Raw genomic sequence first — 26,916 nt, 5'->3', positions numbered from 1 at the left:
ACTAAAATGTTGCGTACGCTGTTTCACGCTCATGCCGGGATGTATAAAAATCAACGTGACGTGAGAATGTGCGGACCGTGCTGCAAACTCTAGACCAGTCGTGAGAATGTGCGGGCCGTCCTCCAAACTCTGTCATCTGGCAGTGTCAAACTACAAAGTCCTGAAACTCGCTAAATGTGTAAAAATAATTTTTCCACTCAACTTATTGAGCTTTATTTATGATGTGGGATTAACCCCCCTCCCCCCATATTTCTTAACTAGTTAATAATAATTGCATAATGTTTAACATCACAAAGGCACAACAAAAACACATTTAAACTAATTTCCCAGAGATGACATGCCTTAACCACCGTGCCAAAAACAAAATTGCGTGTTGCACTATGTGGCAAACCACCGTGGTGAGCCTGTGTCCCAGGAGCTACAGATGGATGAACCGGACCCTGGCACACCTAACAATGAGCCAAATGCAGCAGCTATACGGCGCCGTTTAGATGAGATACACAGAATGTAAAGCAACGAGGTGAGTTGAGACAAATATTTATTTTTCAACAAGGTCTTTTAATATATGACTTATCCCACCAAGAACCTCATTCAGTCTTTTTAATTCGTTGCATATATATATAGATATAGATATATCTATATATAGATATAGATATCTATATCTATATATCCTTCATTGTATTGACAATCTCTCTCTGTGACTCCAGCACAGCGTATAGTATATATTTAGTGAGGACGCGGCCAGACCGGCGCCCCTCAGCAGTCGAGGCACGGGGCGCAGCTGACCGTGCGCCTTCGGGAGCCTTCGGGAGCACACGATCGGCTGCTGTGGAGACGCGTTGCGTTTGTTACTGGTTCCTGATGAAAGACCATCAAATTAAATATGTTTTCTAGGTTCCACCTCAGTAACAAACACTTCAATTTCACACTGTGAAATTCTTCTTTTTTGTTCCTTTTCCAGCGTGATTTGCCGTTGTTATTTGGACAATAAGTGACAGCAGGGTGCGTGTTTATAGTCATTTGCATAGTTATTAATGGGAGGAGACAAGGCGGACCAAGTGGCACGTGGAGCTGCGCTCAATTTCACGTCAATTGGGATGTATAAAGTAAAGGTGCGCAGGAACAGGCGTACGCACGGTTTTATACATGTGAACATTTCTGTGCGTACCTACTTTTCCAATTTTGTGAGTACGCCATCTTCCAGTGTGAAAGCTGCGCAGTCTTTTATACATGAGGCCCCAGGTGTTTGAGAGAGAGCCTAGAAGCTTCTCTCACCTGCTGGCCCACAACACCACAGATCTCAATGCTGTTGATTACAGCAGTACATTTAATTAGCATTGCCAAAACATCACCTGGGGTCTCATTTATAACCATTGCATTTAACTTCAACTCATACTTATAGATCCACTTTATCATAACCATTCAAAACAACAGTGTTATCTGTATAACTATTCCATAAGCACCGTACAAATGTAAAAGATCAACTCAAATCTCAAATCAAATTCCGCTCAATATCTCATCAGCGCTGTCTCACCATCACGTCCCCCCCAACTCTGGAGCTCAGAGGAGAGGGCCGGACTACCGACACTTGCAGTCAGCTGTGGAGCAGCTGTTGAAATCATCATTATTGGTTGTAGAAATCCAAGATTGTATCAAATAGCATTAAAGAATGGCAGAACAGAGCGCCAATAGTTTTAATAAGATCTTCTAAATGGTGCAGATATCACCAAGTACCATATTAGTTTTCATAAAGTTGTTGTGTAAAATCGCTGCAGTGAACAACACATGACTTATTAATTTATTTATGGTTTATTAGATAGGGACAGATACAGTATCCATATAGACAGAATGAAAACAGCTATATGCAACTATCAGACTGTCTCCAGTGCGCCACCGCGGTGCGCCACACACTCTGCCTCCTCCAGTCACCTCCACCCGTAAATTAACAAAGTGTGGAAATGAAGCCAGTGACAGCTCTCACACAAACGTTACTCTCCATATCCTCATTATCATTATCAGTCCTAATCATAATGCAGGACAAGTTCGCTATAAAAACTTAAATGAATAAATAAATAAAGAGTGTTCACCTGTCAAACTTCCTTTTTCAGATGATATCCAGGTGGGGGATTTTACTGATTGTCTTGATCATTTTGGAAAGTTGTGAATGGATCAGTCTGATTGCTGTAAACATATAAACACAGCGGTGAGACTCATAACATGCTGCATGGTGGATATACCGTCACTGTGAGAGCTACATGACGTGAATGACATAATCAGGAGGGAACGAGTGTTCAGAGACCTCCTCACCTACAAGCTCCTCGATCTCTGTGTCAGAAAAACTCCTTTTCTCTGTCTTCCTCTCGGGAGTCGCCGTGATTCACCGTAAAGATCCACTGATCAACAGGCTCATTCACATGCAGAAACATTCATGAGGTGCTTTGCATCGACCATTTATGGCTGAATGCGGGCGTGTAGAATGTGAGGCAGATCCATGTGTGATTTATAAAGGGAATAATGCCTGCAGGTGTGCGTACGCACAGTTTTATAAGTCAAATTTTTTTTGGCGCACACCATTTTTGGCTTTTGTGCGCACGTGCATTTTTACCCCTGGGGTCTCATTTATAAAACAGTGCGTAGGATCCATATTAAAAATGTACGTGTGCACAAAAGCCGAAATGGCGTGCGCCAAAAAAAATCAGACTTATAAAACTGTGCATATGCACACCTGCAGGCAGTGTTCCGTTTATAAATCAGTCCACCTGGAAATGTGCGCACGTGAATCCGCCTCAGATCCCGCCCTGTACACGCCCACAAGGACAACTCTCTGTGCCATGTTGTGCAACACAGCACAGCCCTGATAATCTGGCAGACTTTTTTCGGATGGTACAAAAGTCTACCACCTGAGGCATCTAAACACCGCCATCGGCATTTGAGGAGTCCAATGGCTCGCTCCACAACTGAACGCACACGAGTGTGGACATCGTTGTAGCGCACCTCCTCTGCGCTCTAAGGGTTGGGGAATGGGGTGAGGAGCCAGCGCCTGAGGGGGGTAGCCACTGTCACCTGCAGGTTATAACAGAGAGGAATTATACATCAGGCTTGAATATTTAGAATTTCTACAAGACTGTTTATTAACTTACCAATGAGCCAGCCATCACGCACAGCGCCTGCCTGTAGTCTGTTCCCTACACTGCTATGCGTCAGGATGAAGGAGTCATGGGTCGAGCCAGGCCATCGTGCTACCACATTTGTTTGGACCATGTTGGAGTCACATATCACTTGGACATTAATTAAATGTACATGCTTCCGATTAACGTAACCATATTCGTTATCATATGGTGCCCTTATAGCAATATGAGTGCAGTCAATTGCACCGATTACATTTCGAAAACCTTTGACATTGCTGCAAATTGCCTTTTAATATTGGCCTGTTCTCCCACAGTGTAAGGGAACCTGATGTATGGAGAAGTCAAATTAATAATGCCACCCAAGACGGCAGGAATTATGGCACTCAGGGATGGCTGTGATATCCCAGACCTAAGGATATGAATTAACAGAACTGTATTATTACCAAAAGGGGCTTTAGGCAGAAAGGTAAACATTATATATTGATAATCATATCAAACACATACCTGTCAGCTAATTCCCACTGGTCACTTTCAGTTGCCAGAAACCCCAGAGTGGTCAGTACTTGGATGTTAACCGGGTTGGCGTAGTTCCGTCTGGTCAGTCGCACTAATGCTGGACCCAGTTCAGTACAACGATCCAAGAGCATTGCTCTAGGGAATCTAAATGGGCTTAATAGCCAGTCATCATCATGGGCCAGCAAATCGTCATGGTCCCCGAACACTCGTTCACTCCCAATCCTCCCATTCACGTAGTCTTCCAGCAGTGCCAGCGCATCCATCTTGCATGAAGGTGAGACAGCGCTGATGAGATATTGAGCAGAATTTGATTTTGAGATTTATTTCAGTTGGCTGATATCTTTTACATTTGTAAGGTGCTTATGGAATAGTTATGGCTCACTAGCACAAATAACACTGCTGTTTTAAATGTTTATGATAAAGTGGATCTGTCGTATGTGGAGTTTACAAAGGGGACCCAATCGCAGAGTAACAGGCAGTTAGAAATAAAAGCGAGCTTTAATAGAGCTGAAAAAATCCAAAACAACAAAAGGCAGGGAGGGGAACCAAGTACAAAAGAACAAATAGAAACAAACAACAAAAACCAAACAGAGGACCAAAACCAAAAATCACAAACCAGGGAAACACAAGGAACACCAGGATCAGAGCAGGAGGAAACAAGGAACACGGAGGACAAGGTAGACGGGGCTGGAGAGACAAACGAACCGACAAAGGCAGAGGGGAACACACAGGCTTAAATACAAGACATGATTACACACAGGTGAAACAAATCAGGGCGGGGCAGACAATCAACAAAAGGCGGGAAAATAAACAAAGGTGGGAAGTAAAACCAGACAAGACACAGGAGGAGTGAATTACCAAAATAAAACAGGAAACACCGGAATAATATAAAAGAAACCAAATCCAAAATCACATAAAAGTAAATAATAACAAGAGACTGGCACAGCCAGAACATGACAGGATCTATAAGTATGAAGAGAAATTAAATGTGTGAGAGTCATCATTATACGGCACTAACTATTGCGCCACTAACTGTTGCGTGGGAAGTGGCATACTCCACTTCCCACGCAACAGTTGGATCTATAAAAACAAACTTGACGGGAGAATGTGCGCACCGGTACGGAAACTTTGACCCATGCGTACACTCTAAAAAAATATCCACTGGCTCAACTTAAAAGAATTAAGGTAACAAATTGCATGGATCTTTTCAAGTAGTCCCAACTATTGCATTATTGAGTAAATCCTATGAGTCTTTTGTAGTCTGACTAACCCAATTGATTAAGTTCAACCATCTTGATTTGCTTTGACCTCTAAAGGCTTAATTAAGTTTAACCAACTTAATATTAATCCAAACATTGTGTTGATATTAAGTTGGTACCTCTAGCAGCATGTTCCTTATCCGCTGGATCTTCATTTTTGCAGCCCCTCCTGTTGACGAGGCCAAGGTCATTATTTTGGGGGAGTACTGGTCCAGTTTTGCCATGAACGCTGTTTCCAGGTTAACAGTGGTGATCCTTCTGAATTCTTTGTTTATCTGTTTAAAATAAGGCACAAATAAAAGGCACAATTTGTTGATGTAGACGCTTGCATACAAGTCATACTGCAAAAATACTCACCTGAGCTGCATCAAAAAGAGCAGGCCATCGGTCTTTGAAGTCACTGACTGGTGGTGCTAGATTGACAACTTCCTGCCTGCGAATGGAGAATGTCTTAGCCATTTTTTCACCGATGGTCTGACAGTTGTTCCTCTTCTTAACTTCATTAAGGAGCTCCACTCTTTGATGTTCCAAGCTTCCTTCTGTTTCTTCTTGTGGGTGAGGGGGTAAATAGTTTACCTCTGCCTTTCTTGGCTTTTTTATATTCTTTGCAGATGCCTACTCATGTGCTCTTTTTTTTCAGAGTTCACATCAAGCTCAGGGCACCCGAGCGCTCTAAGTTTAGATCTATAGTTTCCCATTTTATATTTAAGTCTTTATTGCCATCCGTAGCATCCATTATATGATCCTGGTTCTTTAAGGCAAGGATGCTTCTGAATCAACGCCTCAGCAACATTAGCAAATTGCGCACTTGTCGGGTAGGCAACATATTGAAAGATGCTTTCAGTTAATTTCTCAAGGATGTCTGGAAGGATTGTGGTAAATTTGAGTTGAACTCCATCCTTCTTGAAAGCCTCATTTCCAGAGGCAAGAACAAGCTCTGTGTGGTAGGCAAAGCGAGGTACTGGAAATTCAATAGGCCAACACTGAGAACACTGAGTCACGTGTTCAGGTGATGAAAGAATCAGGGTATCCTCCGATCCAGATGACCAACTGCTGTTTGAAGGATGGACGGAGGTCGCTGCATGGACGGAGATGTCTGATGCACTTTCGAAGGAGCTGTCCACATCAGTTAACGTCAGAGTGACTGTGGGAGGTTCAACAATGTGTACCAATTTGATTGTGTCCTTGTCCTTGACGTCATTTGTTGAGTTGAGAGAAAAATATTCCTCTCCAAAATCAGCATCCTTATAATGCAAAATAAAATCCCTGTCAAGCCCAAATGTCTTTCTCACAATAGACTCAAGTTCAGCCACTGTCCCAGGGATTCCATGAGGTAATTCAAGTTTCCGTATGTCATGGTCCTTGAGTACGATTCTAAGTTTGGCCTGATGACACATTTGAGCATCTGTATAAGAAAATACATCACTTCAGTTAGAGTTACATCATTCCCACCCCCTAAACATTCAATAGTAGAACAGAATAATAATACTGATAATCACCCAAAACCTAAGCTCTTGAAAAAAATGTATCTTTAAAAGGCATACCAACCCATATATTATTTTCTTATGTGAACCTGCACATGCTGCTAACGGGTGACAGCTAAAAGTTTACGCACGGAAATTCTGCATAGGTGAATCAATTTACATGCTGTGTATTCTGCATGTGGCTGTGCATATACTGTAGCTTTAATATTCCGCCTGCCAAAGTGGCTAGTAAGTCTTAGTACTTACTGCCTTCTTTCTGATCCCATTCCGTGCTCAAATGCACAGGTGCGCCAAGTTAATCATCCTGATGAAAACTCCTATGGTGCGTGCATATTAGCGTGCGCGCGTGAACGTGCGTTACACTTACGTGTCCCGGTATGAGGGTTTGATAATATGGTAACCCAATAGTAACAGTGACTCTCTTGACCACCACTGAATTGTGCTAATATCAAGCCCTGCTTATATGGCGTTTCCACAACGTGGCGTCTGCTTCCCAGATGCCATTACTGCATTTTTAGCTGCAGCTCCATTAACCAACATTGATTTTAAACCGAAGTATACCAGTAAAATGTCAAACAACCCACCCATGGAGCTGCTGACCAAACCTTTATCAACTCAGTGCCAACTTTAAATTAAAACAAAAGTAAACACATCCATTTACATTTGCAGTGTTACAACTAACAATGTATAAATTCACATATGCTAAAATGTGAGAATAACAGACTACTCTGAAGACACTGCCAGCTAACGTTAGCTAACGCTAGCTAACGTTAGCTAGCAGTACTTCGGTCTTCCCTTTAGTGCATCATGAAAACGACCACCTACAATGTGTGCTGATGCAGTAAGCAGCTGTTGTGAATGAAATAAAGAAAAATTAATTACTTACCGAGTAACTTGGATGATATTCAGGTAAAACTCCTGTTGCTTAAGTATGAAATTAGTCAGAATTCTGCAGGAGCTCTGAAAAGTCTGTCTTACTCCATTTGCCCTTTAAAATCTTTTGAAAATTTTCCGAACAAATTGCTCCCTCGCCCACAATTTTCACTCTTCATGATAAAAATTTGATCAAATTGTAGGAAATTTTGTGCTGGTCGCAGTCATGTAGCTATGGAATTAGTTGGAATTACACATTTGGTGATAAATGCCTGGAAGTGAGAGCAACTCCCTGCTACCTTCCCATAGGGGCCCATCTTAAATTTGACACAATTTTTTTGAAAGAGATTAAAAGTTACTAGTTTTCGAAACTGCTCCTGAGGTTACATGTTTGACACTACACACACAAATTTCGCACCATATGTTCATCAGAGAGTCCTTACTCATCTCATAAACAATCTAAGTGATAGGAGTCACGGTTTTTGCCTGAGAAGCACTTTTATGACATGTATGTCTCTGGTTAACTCTTATTATAAGCTGTTTCATTGAGGATACTTAGCAGTGGCCATCACCACGGCAATCTTTGATTGCTGCTAGACAGACAGGTGATTAACATTAGCCTAAACAGGTGTTTCTGATTGGCTGATTAGTGCTCCACCAGTCTCTGCCTGTCTCTGATTGGTCCATTGCTCTTAAGCTCTTTTTAACTGTACAAGTTTAAATGATATTTAAGCCTATACAGTTACTGTCTGTCTGATCAGTCTGTGCCTGTCTGATTTAAAAGTACCTCTGTCTCTCTCTCTCCCCCCCCCCCCCCCCCCCCCCTCCCTCCACACACACACAAACCCCAGAAGGTAACTGTATCTTAAAACAAACTCAAAATAAAATCTCTATAGTTACTTATCTACTATATTCTGTCTAACGACTTACAGTTTTAAAGATTCTAGCTACTACTACTACTACTAATACTGCTGCTGCTACTAATACTACTACTGCTGCTACTGCTGCTACTAATACTAATACTGCTGCTGCTGCTGCTAATACTACTACTGCTGCTGCTGCTGCTGCTGCTGCTACTAATACTACTGCTGCTGCTGCTGCTACTAATACTACTACTACTACGATTACTACTGTTTCTACTGCTGCTGCTGCTACGGATACTACTACCACTAATACTGCTGCTGCTGCTGCTGCTACTAATACTACTACTGCTGCTGCTGCTGCTACTAATACTACTACTACCACTACAATTACTATTGCTACTACCTCTGCTGCTGCTACCACTACTACTACTGCTGCTACTAATACTACTACTAATAATACTGCTGCTACTGCTACTAATACTACTGCTGCTGCTGCTACTAATACTACTACTGCTGCTGCTGCTACCACTACTACTACTGCTGCTCCTGCTCCTTCTGCTACTACTACTAATACTACTACTACTACGAATACTACTACCACTGCTACTGCATCTACTACTATTACTACTGCTGCTGCATCTACTACTACTACTGCTGCTGCTGCTGCTGCTACTACTGCTACTACAGCTGCTGCTCATTCTGCTACTAATACTACTACGATTACTACTACTACTGCTGCTGCTACTAATGCTACTACTGCTGCTGCTACTACTACTACTACAGCTGCTGCTCATTCTGCTACTAATACTACTACGATTACTACTACTACTGCTGCTGCTACTAATGCTACTACTGCTGCTGCTACTAATACTACTACTACAGCTGCTGCTTCTAATACTACTAATACTACTGCTACTACTGCTGCTGCTACTACTAATACTACTACTACTACAGCTGCTCCTCCTTCTGCTACTACTGTTGCTACTGCTGGAGTTCCTACTGCCTCTACTACTACTATTACTACTACTTCTACGGCTCCTGCTGCTGCTCCTTCTGCTACTACTTCTACTACTTTCCACCCAAATACCACTTTCTGTCTAACGACTTATAGTTTTTAAAGGTTTGTTCCACCCAAATACTACTTTCTGTCCAGGTACTTATAATTCTAAGAGTTTATTCCAGTCAAATACTGCTTTCTGTTTAACGACTTACAGTTTTAAAGGTTCATTCCACCCAAAAACTACTTTCCGTCTAACGAGTTAATTAATTTCAACTTCCATCTTTGACAGTTATAGTTTAGTTTCCTGCTTTTCTAGCAATGTATTTCAGCTCTTCCATTTTTTTGGGCCATGCAGTTTAGCTTTCAACTCTGCCAGTTTTACAATTCAGTTCTGCATTTCCAGCAATGCTTTGCAATTAATTTCATCTGTCAGCATTCCGACGCATTTTCAGCAGGAAATGCATTTTCTTTTGCTGATTTAGCATTCCCAGTATTGTTCTGCTAAGGTATATTCAACTTCTTGAACTTCTTCAACTATTTCTTTGTTTGGTGCATTGCTCTTAAGCTCTTTAACGGTACAAGTTTAAATGATATTTAAGCCTATACAGTCTTAGAGACTGATCAGATAGACAGTAGTCTATCTGATCAGTCTCTGCCTCTCTCTGATTTAAAAGTTTAAAAGTCTCTCTCTCTCTCTCTCTCTCACACACACACACACACACACACACACACACACACACACACACACTTCCTGTAAATGGAGGGAGGAGGAGCAACACTGACCAGGTGATCCAGGTACATGAACAGGAAGGGAAGCCTGACTCTTAAAGTGTTCAATGACTCCATTAAGAGTCAACAGAGCAGAAGGACGAAGACCGAAGACTGAAGCAGGGTGAGTGTTAATCCAACATTTTATTACTTTACTGTTAAACTCTCTGAGTCAGTTTCCTCCCTGTGGACTGTAAAGGAGAGAAATGTTAGAATGAACTCAACAGTTTGATTCATCTGTGAACCTGGCTGAATAATACTCTTTAAACCTGCTGTAAGCCAAGAAAACAAGCAGAGATTTAAAGAGAACTAACCAGGTGGATGTTGGATGGTTTTATTATACTGTATACTGTGTGTTACCTCCTGTTCTCTCGGTCTTGCCTGTGACTCTTGAACGAACTTGTTTCCTTTGAATGTTCTGAGCTCACAGTCAGTGTTCCTGTTTTACCTCTCAGACTAACTTCAGATCAGAAGATGAGTGGTTGTGTGGAGGAAGAGGAGGACAGAGCAGAGTCTCTAGTCTCTGGCTGTCTGTCTATAAAGAGTGACGAGTCCAAAGGTCTTCCTCTACTCTTCAGTAATGAACCTGGACCCTCAGAGTCAAAGTAAGAGACTGTTTTTACTGTAAGCTGATCTGATGGATGATGATGCATTGAGGATGAAGACTAAATGTTCTGCTAAAAGATTTATATTCCACAACATGCCGCTTCATGTTGTACTAACTGAGCAAGAAGAAGTATCATTTCTGGTTACCATCTATGTTTGGATTATGAAAAAAAAGTTGCAACTCAGGAAAATGGCTTAAATTATTTTTTATTATGCAACAGACAATAGTTTTTTTTGTCCAGATGTTGAGAAGAATCTTAGTCATATAAGTCTGAACAAAAAAAACATAAAAAGCACATTAGTTTTTAATCACATTGATTTAAACATAAAAATTAGATAACATTTAAATCATTTTAATTCAACCTGTTCAAGCCAAAAGAGATTCTCATGAACACACCGTGTTAAAAAGCTGATTTGGTTGAGCAACACACACAAACACTCGTAGATAGACTCTGTGGTCAAAGGTTTCCTGTAAATGGAGAGGGGAGGAGCCTCACGGATCCAGGTGATCCAGGCACATGAGATAAGAGATAAGATAAGATATTCCTTTATTAGTCCCACAGTGGGGAAATTTGCAGTGTACAGCAGAAAAGGGGATAGTTCAAAAAACAAGAAGCATCGGCTAACACAGTAAAAAAAGAGCAAAACAAAGTGAAACAAAATATGAACAATTTAACTATAAGGAAATATAAAAATAGGAGCAGTATATACAGTATTGACAATAAGCAAACTATTAACAAATATTGCACAGTGAGAATGAATTCCACCTGGGTAGTATTGATAGACAGTCAATGTACAGTATAATGCAGTTATTGTTAGTTTGTCAGTTTTTGGTGTGTATGAGTGTGTACATGAGAACAGGGAGGGATCCCAGAAAGTGTTCAGTCAGTCAGCTCAGACTCCATTTTGAGGTGACAGAGCAGAAGAAGAAAAAACTGGAGCCTGACCAGGTGGATGCTGGGTGGTTTTATTGTACTGTGTGTGTGTGTGTGTTACTTCCTGTTCTCTCAGTCTTGCCTGTGACTCTTGAACTAACATGTTTCCTTTAAATGTTCTGAGCTCACAGTCAGTGTTCCTGTTTTACCTCTCAGACTGACTTCAGATCAGAAGATGAGTGATTGTGTGGAGGAAGAGGAGGACAGAGCAGAGTCTCCAGTCTCTGGCTGTCTGTCTATGAAGAGTGACGAGTCCAAAGGTCATTTTCTGAACTTCAATAATGAACCTGGACCCTCAGACACAAAGTAAGCTAGCTGTTACTAACCCAATTATATGACTCGTTTTTAGTTACCTCTGACAATGCCATGTTTTCTGTTGATTTTGTGTTTGTAGATTCAAATTTCTACACAAATGTATTTGCCAACTAAAATTTAACAAACTTCATGGAATAAACTCTTCCTCTTAGTATCTGGGACAGCTGTCAGTCACCTAACAAAGATGTAATCTAATCTGACAGAATGGCTACAAACTTTAAACCCTCGTTATATTTGACAGTAGCAGTAGTTTGTGTGTTAATGACCTTAAAAAAGAGAATTTATCAAGGATTCATGTGATATGAATAAAATCATCTTGGTGTTTGCAGAGTTCAGTACAGACAGAGAGCAGAGTCTCCAGTACCCAGCTGTCTGTCTATGAAGAGTGACCGGTCTAAAGGTGATATTCTGAACTTCAGTAATGAACCTGGACCCTCAGAGTCAAAGTAAGAGAGCTGCTATATTCGACTTTCTACACAAATGTATTTGCCAACTAAAATTGAACAAACTTTGTCAAATAAACTCTTCCTCTTAGTATCTGTGACAGCTGTCAGTCACCTACAAAAGATGTAATCTAGTCTAATAATAGTGTCTAATAGTCTAATAGTCTGGTGGCTTTGAAGAGAGCGATATAATGGCTTCAGTTCCCCGTCAGAAAGGGCTGTCTGACGGCGAGGTAAAGCAGCTGTGGATGGGAGCAGCAGAATGTATTTTAGCCACCTAAAAAATAAAAAAAATAAAAATTTGTTTAAGTGTACGCTATATTTCGAATATTTTCTCTGCTTTACCTCGCCATCAGACACTCTCTATGGAGAGTGACGAGTCCAAAGGTTGTCCTCTGCTCTTCAGTAATGAACCTGGACCCTCTGAGTCAAAGTAAGAGACTGTTTTTACTGTAGGGAGGGAACTACAGGGAGGGAACCCTGACAGTGGTCAGTCAGTCAGCTCAGACTCCATTTTGAGTTCACAGAGCAGAAGAAGGAAAACTGAAGCCTGAGGCAGGGTGAGTGTTAATCCAATATTTTATTACTTTACTGCCATCTCTCTGAGTCAGTTTTCTCCCTGTGGACTGTAGATCGGAGAAATGCGCCGCTGCCACCTTGTGGTTTCCCGACGTGCCCTCGCAATAAGCGCGTCCATGAGCAAGTTGCAGTTTTCTTTCCCCCATCATGTTATATAGCCTCCAGAATAATATCAATGATTTAAAAGTGACCAAAGAGAGCTGATTATGTCCCTTACTGATTCACAGTCACTTTGGGCAGTTTAGTTGGAGTTAGTTAGGTTTGAACTGAGGTTAGAAGTGGACTAAATAGTGAGGTAGACCAGCAGTCTAAGACACACATCATGTAACACTGGTGTTCCTTGTTAGAATAGAATAATATCAATGTTAAAATAAAGTTTGTTGTTCCCCTTAATAAACAAACTTCAGCCAGATCACTAAATATTTAATAAGACAGTCAGATAGGAAAAGCAGCTAATTCTTGTTTATCAAAACAGGAGAGTTAAAATAAAGGAACATTTTCATTATAGGCTGAATGCTGAATTCAGTACCAACACTTTATCTCTCCTCTGTGACCATCTGAGCTTTAGTGTCTGCCAAGTCTTGATATTTTTCACCAACAATCAACAAATCATTTTAGTAATAAAGTAATGTCTCCACAGAGAGAAGAAGAGGAGTCATGCTTCTGTGGAGGAGCTGATGCCCAGATCCAGAACAAGACCTGGACCTCAGACAGCCAGTCAGACCAGCACTGTACAAAGTAAGACCACCATACATATCTGCTCTGCATCACTTGTACTTTGTTCTCCTTTGAGAGAAAACCTGAACCCAGAAGGAATACATTTATATTTGTATGTTTTGTTTTTAGGATAGCACTCCGTCTTTGCATTAACCAATCAGAATGATGTTTGTTTTCCATCTGCATAGATGAAGATGCAGAAATTATAGAGTATGGTCTAAACCTGCTCTATATGAAAAGCATCTTAAGATAACTTCTGTTATGATTTGATGCTATATAAAAATAAATTGAATTGAATTGAACTGAACAGGAGCCACAGACTTTGAACAACATTAGCTTTCCTGCTCGGACTCCTTCTCTAACTTACAAACACACGTCTTGTCCTGCAGACCGACTTCTTGAAAAACTATTAAAAATAAATGTAAAAACCACGTTGACGTTAGTTTTGACTTCAAGAAGGGATGATGACTTTATAACCTTTACTTCTTTATATGTTCTTATATTGATTATTCATATTGGCATTAGAAATAATAAGTTTCTGTGTTTTGTCTTAAACTTGTCTCTCTCTTTCAGCAGATAGAGGTCTGCAGGAGGTTGTAGATGAACATAAGATCAGTCTGAAGAAGAGATGTGAATGTGTGACTGAAGGAACTGATGAAACAGGAAGTGGAACCCTCCTCAACAGGATCTACACTGAGCTCTACATCACAGAGGGACAGAGTGAAGAGGTTAATACCCAACATGAGGTGAGGCAGCTTGAGACAGCTTCCAAGAAGAAGACCCTCCATGACGCTCCAATCAAGTGCCACGACATCTTTAAAGCCTTACCTGACCAAAAGGGACACATCAGAGTCGTTCTGACGAATGGCGTCGCTGGCGTTGGAAAAACCTTCTCAGTGCAGAAGTTCACTCTGGACTGGGCAGAGGGCTTGGAGAACCAAGATGTCAGTCTGGTGGTTCTGCTTTCGTTCAGGGAGCTGAACTTGATCAGAGATGAGCAGTACAGTCTTCTCATGTTGCTCCATGATTTCCATCCAACATTACAGAAGGTCACAGCAGAGAAGCTCGCTGTCTGTAAAGTTCTGTTCATCTTTGACGGCCTGGATGAAAGCAGACTTTCACTGGATTTCCACAACAACGAGGTTGTGTCTGATGTCACCCAGAAGTCATCAGTCAACGTGCTGTTGACAAACCTCATCCAGGGGAATCTGCTTCCCTCAGCTCTCGTCTGGATAACTTCCCGACCTGCAGCAGCCAATCAGATCCCTCCTGCGCGTGTTGACAGGGTAACAGAAGTACGAGGCTTCACTGACGCCCAGAAGGAGGAGTACTTCAGGAGGAGAGTCAGTGATGAAGAGCAGTCCAACAGAATCATCTCACACATCAAGACATCCAGGAGCCTCCACATCATGTGTCTAATCCCAGTCTTCTGCTGGATCACTGCTACAGTTCTGGACCACATGTTGACTACAGACCAGAGAGGAGAGCTGCCCAAGACCCTGACTGACATGTACTCACACTTCCTTGTGGTTCAGACAAAGAGGAAGAAGCAGAAGTACGGTGAGGGACATGAGACGAGTCCACAGGAGCTGACGGAGGCTGACGGCGAAGTTCTTCTGAAGCTGGGGAGGCTGGCGTTTGAACATCTGGAGAAAGGAAACATCATGTTCTACCAAGAAGACCTGGAGCGGTGTGGTCTGGATGTCACAGAGGCCTCGGTGTACTCAGGAGTTTGTACAGAGATCTTCAAAAGAGAGTGTGTGATCTTCCAGGAAACCGTCTACTGCTTTGTTCACCTGAGCATTCAGGAGTTTCTGGCTGCAGTCTACATGTTCCACTGTTACACAAACAGCAACACAGAGGTACTGGAGGACTTCCTGGGAGAAGACTACAAGCACAGAGAGTCAGACCCAAAGTATTCTCTCAAGAACATCTCTAAGCATTTTGGAAGCAATGATAGTCGTGGCCCATCTTTGGATGTCTTCCTGAGGAGAGCCATGGAGAAATCCCTTGAAAGTAAAAATGGCCACCTGGACCTGTTTGTTCGCTTCCTTCATGGCCTCTCTCTGAAGTCCAACCAGAAACTCTTAAGAGGTCTGCTAAGTCGGACAAAGAGCAGTTCAGGAAGCATCCAGAGAGCCATCAACAACCTGAAGGAGATGAACGGAGATAATATCTCTCCTGACAGAAGCATCAACATCTTCCACTGTCTGACGGAGATGAACGACCACTTGGTACATCAGGAGATCCAAAAGTTCCTTAAGTCAAAGAACAGATCAGAGAAGAAACTCTCTGAGATCCACTGCTCAGCTCTGGCCTACATGCTGCAGATGTCAGAGGAGGTTCTGGATGAGTTGGACCTGAAGAAGTACAACACATCACAGGAGGGACGATGGAGACTGATTCCAGCTGTGAGGAACTGCAGAAAAGCTCTGTAAGTCCAGATGTGATTAACTTTATAAATCAGTGTAAATTAGTTCTTCAAATATACACACTAAATTATTCTTAAAATATAATATTCTTATAAGTGTTCCACGTGTTTATTACATAAATATGTCAGTTGTATTTTGTCACAGATGTTCTTGAGCTGTTTCAAATGATGAATTAAAAAAGTTTCAGTAGTTTGTGTTTCTAACTGTCACGTTAAAGAACACATTTATTCTATTTATTTCTAATATTTGTTACATTTTAATTTTTTTTCTTATTTATCTCTTTGGGTGATGGAGACAACATGAACCTGGTAAAACAAATGAAAAAAACAAAAGATCAGCTGGCTGGTGGAGCACTGGGTCTAACCGGTGTAACGGCAGCAACAGAACGTTTGCTGATCAGGCGGGGAGTCGGGGCGGTCCTGGGATCAGAGTCCTGGTGCTGGAGTTTTCACTGGCTAAATTTGAGCTGACTACTAAGTGGGGGTACGTCTCCTGGAGCTGCCGCACACTCTAATCCCGGCGAAGCAGCCTCCCGGCGGCGGGGAGGACGAGGGGGGGGACGAGCGAGTCGATTTCTCGTTTCTGCTTCTTCTAATTTAATCCAGACAGTGCAGTGTCTGTTCAGAGCATGTCTGTTCAGAACAGGCCGAATGCTTGGCTTGCATTGTTGCTGCTTGCAGCTTTCTCGAGAACCGCTTCTTTGGGTCCTGAGCAATACACCTGCCGTGACAAAGTTGCGTCACACACCCAAATCACGGCTACTCACGGTTAGGGACACCGGTGAAATACACTCTGTTTCACAGGAGGAAACAGACCCCGGTAGCTGTTACTCACAGTCAGAAACATTGGTGAAATACACTTAGCGGAGGTAATTTCCAAATAGGTGTATTAGTTGCTTGCTTTGACATAACCACCACGGTTATAATGTAGAGCATGGATTTCATTATCGAGTGTATTTTCCTGGAGGTAACGTCATTGGTGTTATTTGTTAGTATCAAGTCTGACACCGGAAAAATACTGTCTTACTCACGGGGGAATAACACACAGCTTACTCACAGTCACACCGGTGAAATACAATAGAAGAGTTTGACTGTAAAGTGAACTGCAGTAATTGAGCCGCAGTCTGCCTGCTGTGGACGACATGCTGGACTGCAGAGCCCTGAAGCCCCGACCCCACTGCTGCACAGAGCGCTGGTCGCTCGTTTATTCATAGTGTAATAATATTGAAAGTGTCACGCGTCCACATTGCACCAAATTTGACAATGCATGTCCTTGGGTCCCCAGCAATACACCCACCAGGTGTGAAGTCGATTGGACGAGCGGTTATCAAGCTATGCGAAGGACATACAGACAGATAAACAAACTATCAAAACGCACACAGACCCTGCATGTATTATTGACAAGCTCTTTGTGCAGCTCTACTTCTTGGTCCTCTCATGTTGGATATATTATTGTGTAAAAGTGATTTGGTAGCACAAGTGGAGAATATTCATCAAGTCAGTGAACTGATTCAGTAATGTCAGTGACACAACAACATCAATCTAAAGTTTTAACATTAGCATTAGCTTGGGTTCTGCCGGTGTAGAATATTTCAAACCGGTTTGATATTAAGCCAAACACCGGACCGGACTGGTGTACCGAATTTTACCTCTAGGTGTCGTACTAGACTCAGCAGCCGCAGAGAGCCCATGAATGAGAGTGCAGTGACTCCAGTTTACTTGGTGGCAGTAATGCACCTCTAATGTGGTTTGCACCATCAATAAACACTAAAGAAGAAAAAGCGGCACCACATTATACCTTACCTTGTGTGTTATTGGGCTCATCTCTTTCATTGGCTTCAAATCCAAAATGTTGCCATGGTGCCGCAGTTTTAGTTTTCTTTGACACCAGCTCTGCCATGTCTCGTCACCCCAAAAAACACATGAACTTCCTCGTAAACAAACCTCTTCTCGTTTATAAACCAACATAATATCATAGTATTACGTTAATCACGTTTTCATATTGCTTATTAGTAATGCAATACAGGCTGGATTTAGCACTGTGTCTCTGTCGGCACATGTTGTTGATGTAGGATACTTTTTAATTTGCCAGAACGTGTCATAATGACAAATGTCGGTTCCGCCGGTTAGCATGAAATCAAACCGGTTTAAGCTTGTAAACCGGACTGGACCGGACCGGACTGGCAAAACCAAAAATCTACACAGCTCTAGCATTAGCCACCATAAACTACTGGTCATACGAGACAAACAGTGTCGTTGTAAAACCCCTGAGTGTGTTGAATCGAGCAATGGTGCATTTTATTGCTGATGAAGTCAAGTTGTGTTCCATCATCTTGTTTTTAAGTCTTTCCTTTTATTCTGTTACTCACAGAAGGAAACTCCGGTGTTACTTTCTCTTGTTAATGTAGAGAAGAGTAGTAGCAGGAAATACACAGCTTCCACCAATAACAGCAGTCTGATGAATATATAACAGCAGAATGGTTTTAGGAGATCTTATACACACCAAAGATCAATGTTATGTTTTTAATGCTGATACACTGATAACATCTTTCTGATGATATTATGATGAAAATAATGCAACCTTATTGGTTCATTAATTGTTCGTGAGCTGAATACGTTTGATGCTCAGAAAAGAGTGTGAATGACAAAACGCCATCAAAATATCTAATTATATGAATGTATAATTATGTACAGGTCTAATATTATTATGCGATTTGTTTAATTTCTCCACCGTTTGGCAGCAGTCACTGAATTTTCCCATTTATGGACGTGTACCTGACAGCAGCAGGTAGCTAGCAAAGAGAGGTCAACTCTCTCAACTGTATTATTATTACTTATTCATTGAGTTTTAAAAATGTTTTTCTAATCAAGAAGGCCTCATGCTAACTTTGTGGAGACAGACCTGGGATCAGATCACACTGACAGACTGGACATTATGGAAGCCTCAATGTAACTACATTTTGTGTAACTCTCTCTTCATCTGCAAGATTAAAGGAAAACAAAGATTAAAAGTCTGCAGGTTTAAGTGAGAGGGATGAGAATTATTGTTTCATGTCAAACAGTGAGATAAGATTAGCTGAACCACTGATGTGCTGAGCAAATGTTAATCGAAGAAGTATATATCAAACTGTTTAGTCATCAAATGCATGAAGTAAATATAAACTGTCCTCTTTCATAATAACATATTTTGTAATTTTTGTGTCATGACAGACTTTCTGACTGTGGACTCTCAGATACTCACTGTGCAGTTGTGGCCTCAGCTCTGAAGTCCAACCCCTCCCATCTGAGAGAGCTGGACCTGAGTAACAACAACAACCTGAAGGATTCAGGAGTGAAGCTGTCTGCTGGACTCGAGAGTCCCAACTGTAGACTGGAGACTCTGAGGTCAGTTCACTGACTGTCGCTCATGTAGTTTGTACACACACTCTCTATGCACTGGCCCTTCTCCAGATGGCTCTAGAGAGGGACATTCACATTTTCGCGTCGGCCAGCGTAGTTCTCCAACACGCTTGGCACACAGGAGAGGCTTCAGTTGGTTGTAATCTCCTCACCTCACTGCTAGATACCGCCAGATTCTACACATTGGACCTTTAACCACAGACCTTATTTCAGGCATCTATCTAAAAACCCATTGACTTCCAGACGAGGGAACAGAAAGTGCTGTCTTCCCAGCCCTAGTAAACACTCACTTGATTTGTCTGACTCAGACTGCTGAATCTTTATATTAGTTTCAGTTGAACTTATGAAGTATTTTCTTACAGTGTAGTTGTGTGAGGAAGTGACCACTTCACGGGAGGAATGGTTACTGACACCAATAACTCTTTTAATGTACATATGACATATGGCTGTTGTTTATAGACACACTTGAACAAATGTGGACCTTTTCTGTAAATGACATAAACCTGCTAAGCTACCAGATACAGTGAGAAGAAGGCCATGTAATAAATGAAGTAATGAAGTCCAACAAGTCTGATTTGATATTGATCCTCTAATTCTAAACTTGACTGAGATCAGCAGCATGTTATTGATGTGTGTTGACATGAATAGGTGTATGAATGTTGTGGTGACATTTGGATGATGTCTGTAGAAGGCTGACATTATGATGAGCCACAATAACACAATGACAAAGTCACTCTACTCATTTTAGGGAAAAGATCATTGATTAGGACATAGTGATGTTGAGCTACACATTTAAAACCTGAACACATATGATTGGATTATAAAGTGATTTTTATCTTCATTTATTCTTTATTCAGACTGAGTTACTGCAGGTTGTCAGAGATCAGCTGTGCTTCTCTGGCCTCAGCTCTGAAGTCCAACCCCTCCCATCTGAGACAGCTGGAGCTGAGTGGAAACAAGCTGCAGGATTCAGGAGTGAAGCTGCTGTCTGATCTTGTGAAGAGCCCACACTGTAGACTGGAGACTCTGAGGTCAGTTCACTGACTCTCTTTTACCATTATAGATCTTGTATGTTTAATTAACAATTGAACCTGATTTATGTACAAACATAACTTACATCCATAAAGTTGTTAATGTCCTTTTCTTCATATTTTCATGTTTCTTGAACTAAATTCAGTCTGCAGTCACAAAAGACTTGTGTTTCTTAAAGAAAGAAAATGTCCACTGTTAGTTGTTAAAGTAAATGAATGTTTATCATTGTTGGTAAATGGTCACATCTGGCTACAGAAGATCCTCTGAACTAATATTCAGGGTTCCTACGCAGTATGGAGAAGTATGGAATTTGATTTTAGTCATTTCCAGGTCTGGATGAGTATGGAAAAAAGAAAAAGAATGGAAAAACATTTCTGTTTCCAGACTGTTGCCCCTATTCTGCTTTCTAAGATATAAAATTCAGAATTTCTTAAATAAATAGATTTTACAAGCAGAGTGTATCTCACGGCGTTTGGAGCAGCCGGTGCAGCCACAATGTTTACTACTGTGTGAGAGAGCGCGGGCCAGAGCGAGCTTGATGTCGTTGAAAGCAACACAGGAAGTAGGCTCTGACTGAACGCGCACTCCTACAGAGCTGCCTCTACGCCTGTACGTCACAGCCAGGGCAAAATCCACCATAGAGGCCAACTAGGCAACTGCCTAGGGCGGCACTTTGGCAGCCAAACGTGGGCCAACTATTCATCATGAGCAACATAACAACAATAATATAATAATAAAAAGTAACCGGTAACTGCAGGCAGGCGGCACAGAGCAGAACGCTGGCTGTCAGACTGGGACAATCTAATACTTTACATATTGAGGGGGGGAGGAGCGGCCCCTCCTAATTTGGCCTGATCCTCGTTTTGCCTGAAATCTGATTGTCTCAGTCATTTACATCATGAACGTGATGAACTGTGATCAGTGTTCCAGCTGGCCGGTCTGGTTTTGATTCAGTGGTGCGAGCTGATACAAACTGAGGAGGTGTCATCCACGATAAAACTAAATCAGTGGTAAAATTAACAATTCCGGGGTTGGTGGTGGTGGTGGGGAGGGAGGAGGGGGGGGGGAGTCTGAACCCCGAGTCACAAAGTGAAATATGGTCTGAAAAATCTACAGAGAAGTCTGGAAAAGTCTGGAACTTTGAAACGTAAAATGTGTAGGAACCCTGAATATTTGTTCTGAATTGATCAAGTTTAATTCACGAAGTACAAATATTTCTCTGGTTTTTGTTTGTTTCAATGTATTCCACAAATAATGTCTGATCATTGATATTGATCCTTCAGCACACACACATAGATGAACACAGAGATCAGCAGCATGTTATTGATGTGTGTTGACACGAATAGGTGTATGAATGTTGTGGTGACATTTGGATGATGTCTGTAGAAGGCTGACATTATGATGATCCACAATAACACAATGACAAAGTCACTATACTCATTTTAGGGAAAAGATCATTGATTAGGACATAGTAATGTTGAGCTACACATTTAAAACCTGAACACACCTGATTGGATTATTAAGTGATTTTTATCTTCATCATTTATTCTTTATTCAGATTGAGTTGGTGCAGTTTGTCAGAGATCAGCTGTGCTTCTCTGGCCTCAGCTCTGAAATCTAACCCCTCTCATCTGAGAGAGCTGGATCTGAGTGGAAACAAGCTGCAGGATTCAGGAGTGAAGCTATTGTGTGGTTTTCTGGAGAGTCCACATTGTAGACTGGAGACTCTGAGGTCAGACATAATTTTTTACTTGTGTACAGAGATTAATATGATGTGAAAGTTGTGGTGACAATAAACTGCAGACAAAAGGCTGATATTATACTGATCCATACTGAGTATCTTAATGCTAAAGTACATTTTCTTCTACAGTGGTTTAGTCCATTGACTGTGGCAGAGCAATATTGAGGTACACATCTAAAACCTTCATATATCACAACTCTTGACATTCATCATGTTAAAATAAATTATAAAAAATACATTAATATAAATAATAAATAAATAATCTCTATTTCAGCTATCAGACAATAACAAATATATTCACTATTTGTTTTCCTATAAATTTGATGAAGCTATATGATGCGTATACTGACTGAATAGTTTAAACTGAAGATGCTTTGATTTTATGACTCCATTATTCCTAAAATATATGTTCTAGGTGTCTTATCTTAAATATCTTTTGTTCACATTTCCCCAAATCCATCCTGACATATTTGACATGTTTAGAAACTTTGAGATCTTGAGTTGAATCTGGAATCAGTTTCTGTGGTTTTTATTTGTATTTGGCTGCTCAACATGAGTTTGTATAGATGGATCCACTGTTGGAGCTGTCAGAGTTTAAAAGGTGAAGTCACGACGTCTTTATTGAAGTAGCACCACGTTGTCATTACTATTAATGAGAGCTCTGTTTCACTGTTTGTATTTTACAGTTTTTAACCTGCATCTTGTTGGCTTCAGGTGTTTGGAGTTTACATTTTCTAAACTTCTACGTTCTAAACCTTCTTCAGCTCTGAACACATTATTAAACATTGAATGATTTCAAGAAGGAATGTTGTCTTCTAAATTAACATAATTTATTCTTCATTTAGATTGAGGGGCTGCAGTTTGTCAGAGATCAGCTGTGCTTCTCTGGTCTCAGCTCTGAAGTCCAACCCCTCCCATCTGAGAGAGCTGGATCTGGGTGGAAACTATGAGCTGCAGGATTCAGGAGTGAAGCAGCTGTGTGGTTTTCTGGAGAGTCCACACTGTAGACTGGAGACTCTGAGGTCAGTTCACTGACTTTGTTACTGTTATAGATCTTATATCTTTAATTAACAATTGAAGCTGATTTATGTACAAACATAACTTACATCCATAAAGTTGTTAATGTCCTTTTGTTCATATTTTCATGTTTCTTGAACTAAATTCAGTCTGCAGTCACAAAAGACTTGTGTTTCTTAAAGAAAGTGTAGAAAATGTCCACTGTTAGTTGTTAAAGTAAATTAATGTTCATCTTTGTTGGTAATTGGTCACATCTGGATACAGAAGATCCTCTGAACTAATATGTTTTACATTAATCAAGTTTAGTTAAAGCTGAAGTAGGCGAGATTGGAGCAAATATGATTAAAAAAAGTTATTTTTTATAAAACGTTGGCTATATCCTGACAGTAGCACATGAAACAGGTAGCCTGAAAAAATCATGTTCCTCCGGTGTCCTCTGTGTCCTCCGGTGTCCTCCGATGTCCTCCAGTGTCCTCTGAGTCCTCCTGTGTCCTCCGGTGCTCCAAACGGTATCTGCAAGATTTCACAGACCGGAGGAAAACAGGCAGTAAGAGCTGATCTGAGGTCTGCTGTCCAGCTGCTGTCTATGAGAGCTGGCTGTCAATCCCTTGCGAACTCCGACCAAACGGTCAAACTAGGCTGCGCTGATCAAATATGAATCAATATTCTGTTACGTTAATGCCTATTCTCTCCCAAGATGTTTTTAGGATCATCTTGTAGTGCACGGTTTAGCTCTAAAATGAGAAAGTTTGTGACGCCGCCGCCATTGAAAAGAACCATCTGTTGAAAGAACGCCAAGTTCTGGTCACATGACCGGAGCACAACCAATAGGAACACTCTCTCAATGAAATGACCTGTGATTGGTCAAAGTCTCCCGTCACGGGCTAGATTTTGTAAAGCCTGAAAACAGAGCCATGAGGAGGTACAGAGGTCTAGTTTTCTCTCAGAAAACTTGAATTACAATATGCTGAAAGGTTATTATGGGATGTTTGCCCAATGATGCCAAAAATATACTGCCTACCGCCACTTTAATGAAGTAGAAATATTTCTCTGGTTTCTGTTTGCTTCAGCGTATTCCACTAATAATGTCTGATCATTGATATTGATCCTTCAGCACACACACATAGATGAACACAGAGATCAGCAGCATGTTATTGATGTGTGTTGACATAAACAGGTGTATGAATGTTGTGGTGACATTTGGATGATGTCTGTAGAAGGCTGACATTATGATGATCCACAATAACACAATGACAAAGTCACTATACTCATTTTAGGGAAAAGATTATTGATTAGTTGAGCTACACATTTAAAACCTGAATACATCTGATTGGATTATAAAGTGATTTTTATCTTCATCATTTATTCTTTATTCAGATTGAGTTGGTGCAGTTTGTCAGAGATCAGCTGTGCTTCTCTGGCCTCAGCTCTGAAGTCCAACCCCTCCCATCTGAGAGAGCTGGATCTGAGTGACAACAAGCTGAAGGATTCAGATGTGAAGCTGCTGTCTGATCTTGTGAAGAGTCCACTCTGTAGACTGGAGACTCTGAGGTCAGTAGAGGGTCGGAGTCGGTCCATGCTGGTTTCAGTAGTATTGTTGTGATGTGTTTCCTCCTTTAAGCTGTGAGAGGAGAACGGTGACACACACAGAGAGAGAAAGAACAGTCAGCCAATCAGATCAGCCAGAAGCTTGTTGTGATTATGTGTTAGAGTTGATGTGAAGAAGATGTTGTTGTTGTGTTAATGACTCCAGGAAATAAAGCTGGATTACAGCTGACAGCATCACAACATGTATAGAGACAGTGGTCCTCATCCATCAAACTGTCGTACCATCAAATCTGATCAGAAAGTCTTTGTTCTCTCATTGATCAGTTCATCTCTGTCACAGCTCTGAGATCAGTCTGACTGAAGCCTCAAATCACTGGCTCTTATTTCATAGAACCATGGTTACATTTAGTAACCATGATGTGATATGCCCAAAGAGCTATTAAAGGAGGGTAACGGGATGAGGGTGTGGAGTTTTAGTGTCCTTTGTAACTCGTTCCAGTCACTAGGAGCAGCACACTGGAATGAGTGCCGACCAGAGGAGGTGCAGACTTTAGGAACGACCAGTCTGATTTACTAGAAGATAAATTGCGGTTACTGTTGGAGATATTGAGTAGTGAGCGGAGATATGGTAAATGGTAAATGGACTTGGACTTATATAGCGCTTTTCTAGTCTTCCGACCACTCAAAGTGCTTTACACTACATGTCAGTATTCACCCATTCACACACTGATGGCAGAGGCTACTAAGGTGCCAACTTTGCCCATCAGGATTTAATCTAAATACTCATTCACACACCGATGGCTATGCCTCCGGGAGCAATTTGGGGTTAAGTGTCTTGCTCAAGGACACATCGACATGTGACCCGGAGCAGCCGGGGATCAAACCACCGACCTTCCGATTGGTGGACAACCTGCTCTACCCTCTGAGCCACAGCCGCCCTGGCTATGGAGATATGGAGGTTGGTTCTGCCAGTGACAGTTTTATAAATGAACTGTGTGCTGCATCAGTGACTGACAACTGATGAAAGGAGTCTGTGTAAACACTGAGTCATGACTTCTGTTCTCTTCTTCTCATCAGATGGAAGACATGATCTCTGTCAGAGTGTGAGTGATCAGAAAAGTGGATGTGTTGAAAGGATCAGCTGTGTCCTGATGATCCACAGAGGTTCACCACCTGGACCTGCATCTTATTTTGTCTTTTTTTATTCATTCATTCATATATTCTGAACCCAAAATGCCTCTGCTGAATAGTTCAGTTTATGACAACATAACATGTAGATAAATGCATTTAGATAGATCTTTCTGCTTTGCTTTGTGTTGCAGCTCCACCCTGTGGAGCGATGGAGTTTTGCTGTTTATTTCGACTTATTTCTAAATAACAGTAGTAGTTAATAAAGTAACCTTATTAAAACCGAGCCCTCAGGAAGAGCACCGGGCTTTGATGCCCATTTTCGTAGTGGCCAAACAGCGGTACCGGGTACCTTTTTCACTCGGCAGTCGAGCCATTTTAGCTTCATGCTCAACGGAGACACTCTGATAGGAATGAACGCGAGCCTCCGACACTTTATCCACTTCTCTTTATTCAGTGTTGAAGCGATCATTATCATCACCGTTCATGTTCTGTTGTTCCTGCTGGAGCTGCTTTCTGCCAGCAGACGTCACCATTCCCTCTGTTTTACCACAAAGGTGGTTTATCTGAATGGATGCAGGAAACACTGAACTGATGGTGTGAATGCTTTCTTTCTGAAGTATGAACTGATTAGAGTTTGGTGGTCAAAGGTCACTGTGACCTCACAAAACACATTTTTGGCCATAACTCAAGAATTCATCTGCTAATTATGACAATTTCACAAAGATGTTTATTATGATAAAATGATGAAGTGATGACATTTTGGACAGACGTGGATGTAAACTGCAACTTGAGCAGACAACTGTGAGGCGGTAATTCTAGTTTTTTTCTTCTTCTTTTTGAAGGGAAAACAAGTTTATTTATTTCATCAATGTTTAAGTATTTTGAGTTAACTCATTTTAAAATAAGTTAGCTAACTTTGCGATATTAACAAAGAAATGTAGCTAACGTAAGTGTTAACGGTCACTTTCATTTTTTAAAACTTAAACATGTTTCTGTTGTTTTCTGTCCACATTTTAAGATGAACAAATATCTGTTACTGCACTCGACAGTGAACTCATCATTGTAGTAAAGATGAGACTGCATGTATGTTGTCATAGTACTCAACAACTGTCTTTGACAGAATCTCTTTAA

The 26,916-nt window shown here is 41.2% G+C and overlaps 2 protein-coding genes across 2 annotated transcripts in view; one reads left to right on the top strand and one right to left on the bottom strand.

Annotated features, from left to right (window-relative positions):
- Window positions 1-26,916, bottom strand: part of LOC119486724 — a 1,187,645-nt gene that overhangs the window by 127,923 nt on the left and 1,032,806 nt on the right. The window lies entirely within an intron of this gene.
- LOC119486721 (NLR family CARD domain-containing protein 3-like) lies at window positions 649-25,744 on the top strand. The gene is made up of 13 exons (XM_037767032.1): window positions 649-1,242; window positions 3,591-3,594; window positions 9,983-10,015; window positions 10,347-10,496; window positions 11,589-11,738; window positions 12,077-12,147; window positions 12,578-12,623; window positions 13,410-13,507; window positions 14,063-15,920; window positions 19,128-19,301; window positions 21,907-22,080; window positions 24,484-24,657; window positions 25,732-25,744. The coding sequence occupies exons 1-13, from the start codon at window positions 1,035-1,037 to the stop codon at window positions 25,742-25,744; spliced, it is 3,153 nt and encodes a 1,050-aa protein (XP_037622960.1). The 5' UTR covers window positions 649-1,034.

The sequence above is a fragment of the Sebastes umbrosus genome, chromosome 4 (assembly GCF_015220745.1).
Source record: "Sebastes umbrosus isolate fSebUmb1 chromosome 4, fSebUmb1.pri, whole genome shotgun sequence".
In the NCBI taxonomy this organism is placed as follows: Eukaryota; Metazoa; Chordata; class Actinopteri; order Perciformes; family Sebastidae; genus Sebastes; species Sebastes umbrosus.
This window is presented reverse-complemented; position numbering and strand designations above follow the sequence as displayed.